This window comes from Anolis sagrei, chromosome 4 (assembly GCF_037176765.1).
Source record: "Anolis sagrei isolate rAnoSag1 chromosome 4, rAnoSag1.mat, whole genome shotgun sequence".
Classification (NCBI taxonomy): domain Eukaryota; kingdom Metazoa; phylum Chordata; class Lepidosauria; order Squamata; family Dactyloidae; genus Anolis; species Anolis sagrei.
In genome coordinates, this window is record NC_090024.1 from 186,418,465 (window position 1) to 186,431,645 (window position 13,181).

At 38.4% G+C, this 13,181-nt stretch overlaps 1 protein-coding gene across 4 annotated transcripts in view; it reads left to right on the top strand.

Annotated features, from left to right (window-relative positions):
• BRPF3 (bromodomain and PHD finger containing 3) overlaps window positions 1-13,181 on the top strand; it is a 43,619-nt gene that overhangs the window by 19,976 nt on the left and 10,462 nt on the right. For 2 of the 4 annotated variants that reach the window (XM_060773177.2, XM_060773176.2), the window contains exons 7-9: window positions 905-1,174; window positions 6,577-7,080; window positions 12,257-12,353. In XM_060773177.2, coding sequence (XP_060629160.2) covers window positions 905-1,174; window positions 6,577-7,080; window positions 12,257-12,353 — 871 coding nt within the window. The remainder of the gene's footprint in view (window positions 1-904; window positions 1,175-6,576; window positions 7,081-12,256; window positions 12,354-13,181) is intronic. The other 2 variants (XM_060773178.2, XM_060773179.2) reach the window with 2 other exon arrangements.

Here is a 13,181-nt window from a genome sequence, read left to right on the forward strand (position 1 = left end):
GAAATAATATTTGAAAATGCTTGCATTATATGCTATGAAATTAAATAGTAAATTTGCTACTAACTGTACAGCGTTGCACTTTGAGCAGTTCAGAGAATCTTTCTCTTTCTCTTAATTAAGAATCTAAAGAATAATCACATAATCAAGTCAAGGACAAGAAAATTAATGCATCAAGACACTGCACTGAGAACATGATTAATTCAAGATGTTTCACATTTCAGAACATTTTGCAAAGAGGTGCTTGCATTAAAACCCGAGAGACTAGTTTAAAATATGGTGTATGGAAGACATAATTCAGAATTTTGTGCAATTTCCCCCCACAAAGGTGTCAAACAACAATAGAACATGAAAACAGAAATTCTTGTAATCTCATCCAGTGCTGAGAAAGTTATGGCAAGAAAAAAAGTGAAGGTTGTTGGCACTGTTGTTGGCATGACGCCTTACTTCTACTCACTGGCTTACGAGGAGGAGGAATAGATAATTACATTGCTATTATACATCTGAGTAACATCTGCAATCTGTACTTGGGTCCTGTTTGCCCTGCTAACTCAGTTGACATTTTGAGTAATGATCAATTTATATTCCCCCAAGGAACTCTGTTGACTCTGAGAAATTGACACTTCTGCTTTTATGTTTCATGTTTGTTTTATGTCTGATATAATAGGTTGTGTTTAAATTTTATTCTAATTTTCTAAGTTATAATTTGTTTTTATATTCTAATTTTCGTTATTATGTGTTTATTGTTATGTTCAGGCATTGAATGTTTGCCTTTTTGTGATTGGAATCCACCCTGAGTCCCTTCAGGGAGATAGGGCGAAAAATAAATGAATTTTTAAATCATAATAATAATAATAATGATTATATTGGTGACTTACTTTTCACCCTAGTGCTTTCATCTTTGCAGTTGATAACATCCTTCTGCCTGAAAACCGGGCTCATCTTTCCTTGGAGGCTCAGCTGAAGGAGCTCCTGGAAAAACTGGACATGGTGAGCACTATGCGGTCAAGTGGTGCCCGAACCCGGCGCGTCCGCCTCTTGAGACGTGAAATTAACTCTCTCCGGCAAAAGCTGGCACAGCAACAGAGCAAAACCATGCCAAATGGAGAGCCAGCTCCATGGGAGGAAGGAGTCGAGAAAATGCTACATGAAGAACAAGATGAAGACAGGGAGAAAGGTGAGAGGTCTTTCTACATCTCTTAAAAGTAGCAATTCTGGAACAGGAGTCCTCTTGGAATTCGCAGAATAAATGAAAATGCCTTGGGACATCTATGCACATGATAAGTCTTAGGAAGAAGTTGCTGAATAATGACTAATTTAACACAAACTCAAAAATCATATAAAAATGTGGAAAATATCAGAAACATTTTACAGTCTGTGGCTTTATGTTGAAATGGAGTACATATATTCATGTATAAGTTGAGCTCTTGTATAAATTGAGGGTAGGTGTTGGAGATTACGTCAGTGGAGTTTTATATGACCCATAGATAAGTTGAGTCTCATTCCACAGTGAAGAGAAAGTGTAACACTGCCTCAGGGGTCCAGTCAGCTCTATCATTTTTGCAGCGAAAAAGCTCAGAAGTGATCGAGAGAGAAGTGGAGCAATCCTTCTTTTAGGTTTTCCTGGGATGGACTATGCTCTCACTTTTGCTCTTTTAAATAAGAATTAAGATAACAGATGGCTCCTTTTTTTGAATAAGAATTAAGGCAATGTGTTCACATTGATCTATAGATAATTTGACCCAGTTTTTTGGGTCGATTTTTTGACTAAAATTTCTAGACTTATACTCGAGTATATTTTTGTACAAGAATTCCAAAGGTTTAGGAGAAATCAGCAAATAGTGATTAAGTTGGAGAGTCTTGGATTCTTTATGTTTCAATCTGCAATCCATTTTTGCTGACATGCCTGGATCATATTCAGAGTCTATGAAGTAGAAAGCTAGACCAAGATGGTTTTCTTTTTGAGATTAAAGATAAGGTGTTTCTCTTCTTTGTGGTCTCTGTGACTCTCAGGGATATGCCATCCTGCACCTGTACAACTATAGTAGGGTTAAGCAGTCTCTGAGGCTGCCTGCTTCCTATCTCTTGTTGACTAATTGTTTCAGTTACTGGAGTTTAGAGTTTGTACATGCAATTTACTTATCTTTTGTGTCCTTTAGGTTTTCCTCTGTATTTGTTTTCACTCTTTATTTCATGTTTCATTTGCTTGGGTTTCTTTGAGTTGACCTTTGGAAGTTCTCTTCCCACCTTCTCATGGGTTAAGAAGTGCTGGATTATGATCAAATGATTCCCCAATCCAGCTACCATTCCTGTAGTCTTTTGTCTTTGGGGAAGGTGTTTATGGAAGACTGCTGCATTCACTGCCAAACCTTTACTCCTCAGTTGGAGTAAACTGAAAGTGACTAAAATGTGGTAAAAATGTCCTCCAGACTCTAGATGCCATTGGGAGAAATTTGGGGGCCAAAAATATTTGTGGGGTTTGCAATAGATGTATGCAGCCCTTAATGTCTCACAGGGAGCTAAGTTGCCCACCTAGACCACTACAGCTGCCCATCCTCGCTTTTGGAAAATCTCAAATTTAGTGATGTTACTGCTTGCTTGCTGATGCTAACTCCAGTACTGTTTGTTTGCTGATGCTAACTCTTTTTTTGGATAGAGAAAATATTCTTGTGACTTGTCCTAATTACGTCAGGTCACTGTTTTTTGTTTTTGAGTGACAAACATGAACTTTCTACAAGTCAGAGAACAGTATCTACAACTGAAGTTGCAGTTTTGCAGAAATCTAATCTTATTTAATACGTATTGGTTCTTTCAAAAGATAAGTGTTAGCATAAGTGGAAGGTGGGTGCATAAAACTACATTTCTAATATTGATGTATGAAAGTATGTTTGATCTGTATCAAACAAATATGTTTCCCATGGAGCTCCTTTATTAGAAAGAATTGACTCTAGTTACAGTTTTTGAGAGCTGTACGATTTGACTTTTTCTAATTGGACAGTAACAATTCTTCCAAATTTAAAAGATTGGGTGTTGGCTATCAATCTAGACGAATACGTTTAAAACAACATGATACAAGTTTTATGATACTTATGATATGATATGATATGATGATATGATATAGTTTTTTTCTATCAAAATATGATTCATGTTCTCAAGTTTTATAGCAACCTATACTTCCCAGCAAAAGCAAAGAAACAGTAAAGCTAAAGTAATAACTGGTGTGTGTATCATAGAACTCTTAACAGGAGTATTCCCAGATATCTTAGCCTTGTGAGTGTGCACACTATGAAGACTGAGTTTCATAAATAGGCTACAAATAAAGAATAAAACATCAGGATTTTTCCCTGTGTTATATACCATTCTCAAAAATAAAAGGATGTCACATTTTCAGTTTTTAACCCCTTTTTCAAAACCAAACTAAAGAGAGAAAAACATTATAAGCTATTTGGAATGCGCTCCTCTCTCTCTCTGTCTGAGTGGAATTTACTTAGGTCCCCTTCACACTGGCTTTATATCCCAGGATCTGATCCCAGGTTATCTGCTTTGAACTGGATTATATGAGTCTCCACTGCCATGTAACCTGGGATAAGCAGATAATCTGGGATCAGATCCTGGGAAATAAGGACAGTGTAGAAGAGGCCTTAGATTGCAGCCTGCAATAGGACTGTAGCCTTATACTGGAATTATGTTAAAAGATGTTATCATCTACATCTTCTTGCTGTGTAACAGCAAAATGGGTTATATTGGTAAGCACAGTAAAGCAATCAATTTTCAATCAATGTATAAATAGGATGCTTTATGTTTGCCCACAGCTGATCTAAGTTATTTATTTATTTTTATTTCAGAACACATTAGAATTCTTCAATGCTTTCTGATTAATGAGGCAAACACTTAGTGTTCGTGAAAGCTCATTGTAAATTCTATCGCTTTCACATTTGTTGCTTCTTTATTAAAAACTTGCTTTGCCCAGTAATCCAGTTAGCATAGTTAAAAATGTGTCTCTTTAATGGAGCATGTAGTCCTTGAGACAAGAGGAATAAGGAGCAAAGTCAGTTCTGGAAGAGCTGGAGACACTTTCAGAATCGATATGTATCCAAACAATTGTGATAGTTGAATGGACTCTCTTGCTGTTTGCCTTTTTTTTTTTTTTTTTGCTATAAAGTATTTTTGCAGTTTGAGAAAGCACTATAAGCAGCCACTTTCAAATAATAGAAATATGTGTTCCACTTCTCCATTCTCTTTCTGTTGTTTTGTGCTCAGAAGGACACAAACATTCATTCATTTTTAGAGTTCCTGTAATCCTGCCCATTATTGATTGCTTAGATACCATTTGGGTTACATTCAGATTGTTCAATAACTTTGTTATACGCATATTATGTTGGTATTGGAGGACCAAATGAAAAGAAGATAGGATTTGCCCAAGCAGTCAGGAAGACTGAAGAGGTTGATCAAGGGTAACATTCTGTTCCCTATTGCTTCAGATACTCAGAGGTGTGAACTAATAAGGACTTTAAAATACTTATTTTCATTACAAAATTATTGTTCTTTCATTTTACCATCTGGTCTTTTGATATAGCAATAGGAAACATGGGATCCTCCAGATGTTGTAATACAGCATCTCCCATCAGCCTTTAACATTGGCTGTACCGGTGAGAGCTTGTGGGAGCTGCAGTCCTTTATGTAATGATATGCATTCCCCTTTTTACATCAGAGAATGCTAAAGGCCTATTTTTATTAATGTAAAATGGATATCTGACCTTTGCCTTCTGCTTTTTAAATACAGCATGAGATTTTGAGTATCTTGACAACATGTTATATATATTCTGGTTTCTGGGGCTCTCCAAAAGGCGGAATAGTTAGGTAATATAATTCTGAACTTCGTAGCAAAAGGAAGTGCTAACCAGCTGTTGATGAAAAACATAGGGCACCTGGGATTTTAAAAAAAGCCTCAGCAATGTCTTCTCTAATGTAATCATGGCTAAACTGTGCTGGAGTTCAAATTTCTACCACAAAAGTATTGTGATGTATAGGGGTTTTTTTTGGGGGGGGGGGAGTGGGGCACTTTGAGGAGTTCTGACTTTTCCCCCTACAAGCATCCCTATCCACCAACTACAATAACTCACAAAATTGACCCTCTGAAATAGCCCAAAGTATTATTAGTCAATTAATTTAAGATGTGTTGTTATTCTCGAGAAGTATGTTAGAAAGTGCTTTCAGAATAGATGTCACTTAGTTTTATTATTTTGGCTAATTGGTAACAATGTGTGGTTTGGAAGTGTACCGTGTTCTTATTAAATGGGAACAATGGGTTCTTTGGTGTACTTTGGCTTTGGAGGCTGCTTAGGCAGTTTGAGGAATAACTTGTTTCCCTGGTGACGACCAGAATACTGCACAGCTAGCAATTAACACTTGTATAGCAGCAGAACTGTACAAGAAGGAGGAAAGTAGGTTATTCTGTGATCTCATTCCACCAAGAATTGAAATAGAGCGCTCATAGACACATACACGTTACAGGAAAAAGAAAGCTCAGTGAGGAGACAGCTGAGACCTTGATTTGCTTCATTGTTGAGCTCTGGATGTTGTTGGTCACTATAGTGCATGGGGGTAATAGCAGAGATTTAAAAGCAAAATAACAAAAAAATAATCATCACTTAACTCTAGGTACCCCTTTTTGCCCTTCTGGTCTTCCCATCTATATAAATAAAAATGTAATGTTCATTTGTGGGAATAACAGAAATGAAAAACCATTGGACGAATTGACACCAAACTGGGACACAAGACACCTAACAACCCAATGTATGTCCTTCACTCAAAAAATTGATTTTGTTATTTGAGAGTTGTAGTTGCTGGGATTTATAGTTTACCTATAAATCAAAGAGCATTCTGCACCCCACCAACGATGGAATTGAACCAAACTTGGCACACAGTTCTCACATGACCAACAGAAAATACTGGAAGGGTTTGGTGGGCAGTGTCCTTTGGTTTTGGAGTTGTAGTTCACCTACATCCAGAGATCACTGTGGACTCAAACCATGATGATCTGGACCAAACTCTACACGAATACTCAGTATGCCCAAATGTGAACATTGGTGGAGTTTGGGGAAAATAGAATCTTGACATTTGGGAGTTGTAGTTGCTGGGATTTATAGGTCACCTACAATCACAGAGCATTCTGAACCCCACCAATGGTAGAATTGGGCCAAGCCTCCCACACAGAACCCCCATGTGGGCCACAGCAAGGCATGGCAGGGGACGGCTAGTATCCAAATAAAGTGAACAAGCAGAATAGGTAAGTAATCCATTCTGGGAAACAAATCCCATTAAATTCAAAAGAATGTATGTTTGAGTAAGTATCTGTAGGAGAGCAGTTACTGGCTAAATTTGAGGCATGTCTGCTAGCTCTTGAAAGAGTGAGAGCATTTTTTTCTGCAGAGTGTCAGGATTATGATCCATGCCTGTGTGCACATATACACACTGCTTAGAAGTGAATGAACCCATAGAAAAGGTCAGGAAGCTGTGATCCATTCTTTAAGAAAATACTTTCTTAAAAATGTTCAAGCAGATTCTTTTTCTCTTTAGCAGATGACACCAAGCCCCCACTTCCCCCCACCCTGGAGCCCACAGGACCTGCACCCTCCCTATCGGAGCTGGACTCTCTGCAGGACCCTCCAACTCTCAAACCCATTAGCGAAAGCAAGTCCTCGAAAAGACTCCGTAAACGCCTGAGGTCCGAGGGCGAGCTCTTTGATAAGAAGATGCTGCAGAGGGAGAGCCACGCCTTCCAGCGCTTGCTCAGCGACAGCGGCCTGAACGGATTGGCCCTTCAGGCCACGGGCACTTCTGCCAGCCCCCCGTTTAGTGGTGTGGGGAGGCGGACGTCTGTCCTTTTTAGAAAAGCCAAGAACGGGGTGAAACTGCAAAGAGGTCTGGACTGCCCCCTTGAGAAAGGAGAGGACCACAGCCAGAGTGGGCAGCTCTCTCCCTCCAGCAGAGAGGGCAAGCGGTCATCCCGGAAACGGCCACAGAGTGGGAGCTGCAGCGAGAGCGATGGCGAGAAATCCCCCAGGCAGGCAGGCGTGACAGGTGACTCCCCTGAGATTTCATTCCTCCAATGTCTTAGAAAGTCAGAGATCCCCAGGAGTGTTTTATAGTCACGTTGCTTGCCTACTGGCAAGAAGGGTTCTCCACAGTTGCACAGCATCACCCAGTCCCCCAAAATCTTTTGGTAATTGATTCCTATCTAGTGACGCTGACACAAAAATCCCAATACCAGCAAATACTTTTAATTTTCTGATGGATGAGGAGAAGCTATGGGTCCTAAAGGAGAAGATGATCTTGTATAATGTGAGGAGATCACATTTACTGGTCTTTATATCTGGGGATAATCTGGGGGTTTTCTTCCTTGACTCAGCTAGTTTGCTTTGGGGTGTGTGTGTGTAAATCTGTGAGCTTGAAATATACAAGGAATATATCTTTTTCCCTTACCTAGTATATGCTATACCTTTTTCAGCTTTCAGTTGAATTTTCCTTAGCTGAACTGAAAAAGCCTCTACAGAAATAGACCATATGTTTTTTCACTAAACTAGAAAACAGGGCTGAAATTAACAAAATACAACAGAAACAAATGCAAAATTCTACTTTTAAGCTACAAAAAACAAATGCACAGATACAGAATAGGATATACTTGGCTCAGCAGTGCTACGTGTGAAAAGGACATTAGTATTATAAAAGGTTTCCTCTTGATATTAAGTCTATTCATGTCCTACTCTGGAGGGTGGTTCTCATCTCCATTTCTAAGCTGAAGAGCTGGCGTTGTCTGTAGACGCCTCCTACGTCATGTGGCTGGCATGACTGCATGGAGCACCATTACCTTCCCACAGAAGCGGTACCTATGTTTTCAAACTTGAGATTGGCAGAAGCTGGGGCTAACAGCAGGAGCTCCCCCTGCTCCCCTGGATTCGAACCACTGACGTTTCAGTCAGCAAATTCAGCAGCTCAGTGGTTTAACCCACCGGTTTAACCCACTGGCTCAATTTTCATTGATCGAAAATTGAGCCAGCTGTATGGTGTTGCAGAAAATAAGGCAATTGCTTAGCCTGCATCCCTAAAAGCATAGTTTCCAAGCTGAGGAAGGTAGTAGTCTCCCTATATTCTGTGCTAGTCTGGTCCCAAGTACTATATAGGCAGTTCCCAAGTCACAAATATAGTTAAGAACAAAAGTGAGACAATAGGAAGTGAGAGAAATTTATCCCTTGAAAGAGTAATCATGAGGAAAAGGTATCTCCACTGATGCTTTATCACCAATCCTTGTTTCCACAACCAGCCAAGGTTTTCAAAATCCAATTATCACAGGGACAAAAAGTGAGGCGCAATCTTCTGAACAGACAGCAAAGCAAATATCACAGGAGTGTTAACCCTTCCCCATGCTATCCAAAGCATGCATACATGCATGCATATCTATCTATCTATCTATCTGGCTGGAATTAACACTTACAAAATGTACCTATTCCAACTTAAAAAAAAAATCTTAAGAACAAACATACAGACTCTACCTTGTTCAATCTTGTGGATTGCCTGTATTCAGTTCCGGATGCCTCATTTGAAGAACGTTGTAGACAAGTTGGAGTAAGTTCAGAGAAGGTCAACAAGGATGGTATGGAGAACAAAATATATTATGAGAGATTGGGTAGAGCTTGGTGATTGCAGCAGGATCACACTTTAAATCCCTGAAGGTTGCCATAAAGAGGAAGGTGCAGGCTTGTTCTCTGTGGCCTCACAATGAGGCCTAATCGTTTTTAAGTTTTTTAAGAGTAGATTTTGAATGAGCATTAGAAAGATCTTTTTGACTGTGGGAGCACTTTGGCAATAGAAACAATTGCCTAGAGAGATAATGTGGTCTCATTTTGATTGGACCGCTACCTGCTGGGGATGCTCTAGCTGGGGATCCTGCATTGAGAAGGGACTTGAATATGATGACCCAGAGGACCGCTTCCAACTGTGTGAACCTATTACAAATTCTGGATCTATGAGCTGGTAGTCCAGTATCATTTGGAAGGCATCAGGTTCTGGAACGCTAATGTGGGAAATGAGTGCATGCTTCATATGACCATGTATTTATATCTAAATGGCAGAAAGTGAATTACTATACAATGTTTTAAAATCAAAAGCATTAAAATCTAAAAGAATACCAAGATACAGATTCTGTTGAAAAACTTCCAAAGGACTTTGGGACTTCCAGAAGAAACTCAACTCAGTGGGAGAGAATTCCATAGAGGGTTATCACTGATAATACTTCTGCTGTAGGATATAGACTGCAGTAGAAATGGGTGCATTCCTTAGTTTCTTATGCCAATTATAATGAGATGTGAGGAAGTCTCATTTTCTAGAGCATTCTATGCCAAATGTACCACTGTTGAGTGCATCTGAATTCCACAGGGAGCCAATACACAGCCTGAAATATGAATGTAATATATTTCCAGTTACCAAATTGTATAGCAATTTAAAAGTCAAAGTTTGCACTGATAATAGCTAGTTTCTCAGTTGGCTACAGTTTAAGTTAGAAGTTTAATATCATCTAGGGAGACCCTGCTCTTGGTTCCGCCTTCTTCGCAGGTGCGACTGGCAGGAACGAGAGACAGGGCCTTCCCAGTGGTGGCCCCTCGGCTGTGGAACTCCTGCCTTAGGGATATTAGATCAGCCCCTTCCCTCCTGACCTTCTGCAGAAAAGTGAAAACATGGCTTTTTGAATAAGCTTTTGGGAACTTAGTACAATAGATAAACATGGAACTATGTGAAATCAAATACTGGAACAGCTTAGAAAATGTTTTTGGACGACGAGGCTAATAGTGAAGGTAGTGGTTTTATATGTTTTTAAAGGTTTTAATATGTGCAATTTTGTTTTAAATGTTTATTGTAATTTTACATTGTTTAATGGCACTGAATAGCTGCCTATGTTTTAAAGCTGCCTTGAGTCACCTTCGGGTTCGAGAAAGGTGCAAAGAAATAAATAATAAATAAAGTGTCTTTAAGGTTAGCTGTGGAAGTGAGTTGTCTTCCCGCAGTCTACCTTATTATGAGTGGTGGATAAGTTTCATTGGTGTGATATTTGTTGTAACGATGATAACCAATTCTATTTTGAGCTAGTGCTGTATCCTAGGCTTGTAATACTAGTTCAGTATTACAAGAAGCACCATTCATTCAGTGTTTCCCATATGAAACACTCCTTTGACATCCTAGTGGACTGGATATAGATAAAAAGAAAATGATGGCTTTAAGACAGAGGAAGTACTCTAGGTTTCCAATATTTTGCTAAGCGGATTAGCTCTTTCCTCTAGTTTCTGTCTTGCTATGTTTTTGTTCCTGCTTTTACTAAATCTTCTTAGAAAACCATGTAGCGTGTTTCAGAAAATTTTCTGTCTTCTTTGCATTAGAATTAAACATTGCTCAGGAAAATCAATGAACATTTAATTGGCAGTATTAGCTGAAATTAGTTTATAGGAAGTACATTTATAACATGTTGAATCAGACCAGAAATCTGTCTAGTCTACTATTTTATTCCTTCAGTACCCAGCTAGATGTGTCTGGAAAGCCTACAAACAGGACAACTGCATATTGCTGTTTCTATTCAGCCAAAGCTGTTGTTTAAAGCTATATATAAAAACTGATGTGTGTGATAACATATAGATATCATATCCTGAATTTATTTAATCCCCCTCTAAAGTTGTCCAGTTTGCAGTCTTATCTGTTCAATTCATGGTGTTTCACTGTGTGTGTCCTATATAAATTAATCTTTCAGCTTTGTTGGATAAGCTCAGGTTCTAGTATTACTTGAAAAACGCTCCCAAAATCCATTTTCTTTACATTATACATAATTTTGTAAATTTCTTGTGCCCATTTTCCTTGCATGTGCCTTCAGTGTAAGGTAAAAAGCCACAAACATTGTAAACTCTTCTTTCAGGGTAGTGGCTGCAGTCCTCTCATACATTTCACATGTTTTTTGGCTCTGCAATATCTTTTTTTTTTTTTTTTTTGAGATCTGGAGACTGGAACTGTACAAGTATTGCTGCACCATAGCTTTGTATAAAGACATACTGATGCTTGCATGAGATTTGCCTTTTTCATAGGTGCTACACTGAATTAAAATTTTAACAGAGCTGTCTGCTGAGAATCCTGGTCAGTGAACCAGCTCAGGACCCATCAAAATATATAAGAATTAGTGGATCTCATCACACATATTTAGGTTAATCTCAATTTGTTATTACATTACAGCTTCTTCCAGTTTGAAAATGCACATTTTTAGCATTTCACATTCTGTTTTTGTTTTTACAACCTGGAATAATTTGGTGTTACCTTCAAGCTATGCCACCCTACTCTACACCCCTAAGTCATTTATGCACATTTTAACATTCTTCCATTGTATCTTTTCCCCGCTTAATAATTTCTTCATTGGTTGTGAGAAAACATAATTATCATAACCAGATTTTGGAAATTCAGTCAGAAATAAATGTGTATGTGTTTCATGTTTTAACATTTCTCTTTTTCCCTTGTTGTCCTGTCTCATTCTGATATGTACTGTACATGGGTGGCTTTTTTGTTTGTTTATTTTTAAACAAAGTATTATTACATATGTATTGTTGGTCTTGTGGTTTCCCATGCCCCCTCCTTCAATTTAGAGGGCCCATTTTTCCCACTACACAGAAGCTTTGTCCCCATATGTCTCCTAGAATGCTTACCAAGGAGTGTTATTGGTCAATTTATTGTGTTTTTTGCTTTTGGGAGGATGCTCCTTTTTATAAGCCTGGATAGGCCTTTTCCCGCCAAAGAGGTATAAAAACTCGTTATTCATTTCTAGTTTGAAAAAATTATCTTCTTATGCTAAAACAGTGAGTTGCCCCAAAGAAAATGCCCCACAGCATCCATTTGGTGATTTCAGGAACCCTGTTAATTGTTTATGGGGAGAGCTACTTTTTCAGTACTCCCCCACCCCATTTTTTTTCAGAATGGGCAAGGTAGGAAAATGAAGATGGAGCCTTCTAGGGTCCCCATATGGCTCCCAAATCCTGCTTTACAGATTCAGTGCAAACATACTATAGGTGAGACTAAAGCCCAACATGATCAGTGTTTTAACGAAATTGAACTGGATCACCTTTGTAACCGCAGTGCACAATTGTGGTATTATGTCTGTTTCCCTTCATAAATGTGTTTTTTTAAAGAACATTTTAAGCAGCTATAAATATATTTTCATTTGCTTTATTCTCAGGAGCAGTGACCAATGGCTTCAGAAAGCATAGAGAAAGTGGTTCTGACTCAGAATGCAGTTCTGGCCACGGAGGTGGTCTTCCATTTGGCATTTGTAGGTAAGCACTTTTGGCAAGTTTTTATTCTTGTTCCAAGTTTTATCATACACTGTCACCAACAAAGCAATAAAGAATGAGTCAACTCAAAACTTGGGTAGAAGTAGAATCACCAATTCGATACTCTACTCTTTGGAACAAAACAGAGGGTGGGGAGCCCTTAGATTACAGAGTTATTTTGACACCTGCCAGTTATTGAAAGTACTTGAATTAGATCTTGAAGAGTCTAAAAGATGGGCCAGAATTGAGAAAACAATAAATGGATGAGATCATTGCTTGTGTTTAAAGACAGGGTGGATAATAAATTATTAAAGAAAATTAAGGGGGTTCAAGGATCTCATCACTGGAATGTTGGAAAAAATGACAAATTAAATCCCCCCAAAATGGCATAGACATACTTCCATTAGGTATACTAGATAACAAAAATGAACAGATATATGGCAGTGATAAAAAAATTTAAATAATTTGCAATAAGGATGATTGAAGACCTCCTGAATTCAGATGGGACAATTAAAGATTTGGAGGTGTTAAAAGAAAAATGTGGACAAAGTAACTGGGGGGGGGGGGGGGGAGGGTGAGAAGGAGGAGGGTGTAAAACAGATTGATATAAGTAGTAGAAATGTATGGAAATTGAAAGGTCAAGAGAATAGGATACACCAAAACAAAAGAGATTTTAATGGAAATTTGTTGTCTGTTTATTTCTTCTGACTTTTCAGTGACGTGGTTATGAACTGAGATATCCTCCAAACATATTCAATAAAATGTTTAGAGTTCATGTATATTTGTTTCAGTAGTATGAATTAATTTGGACGTTTCTTGACATTAGCAACA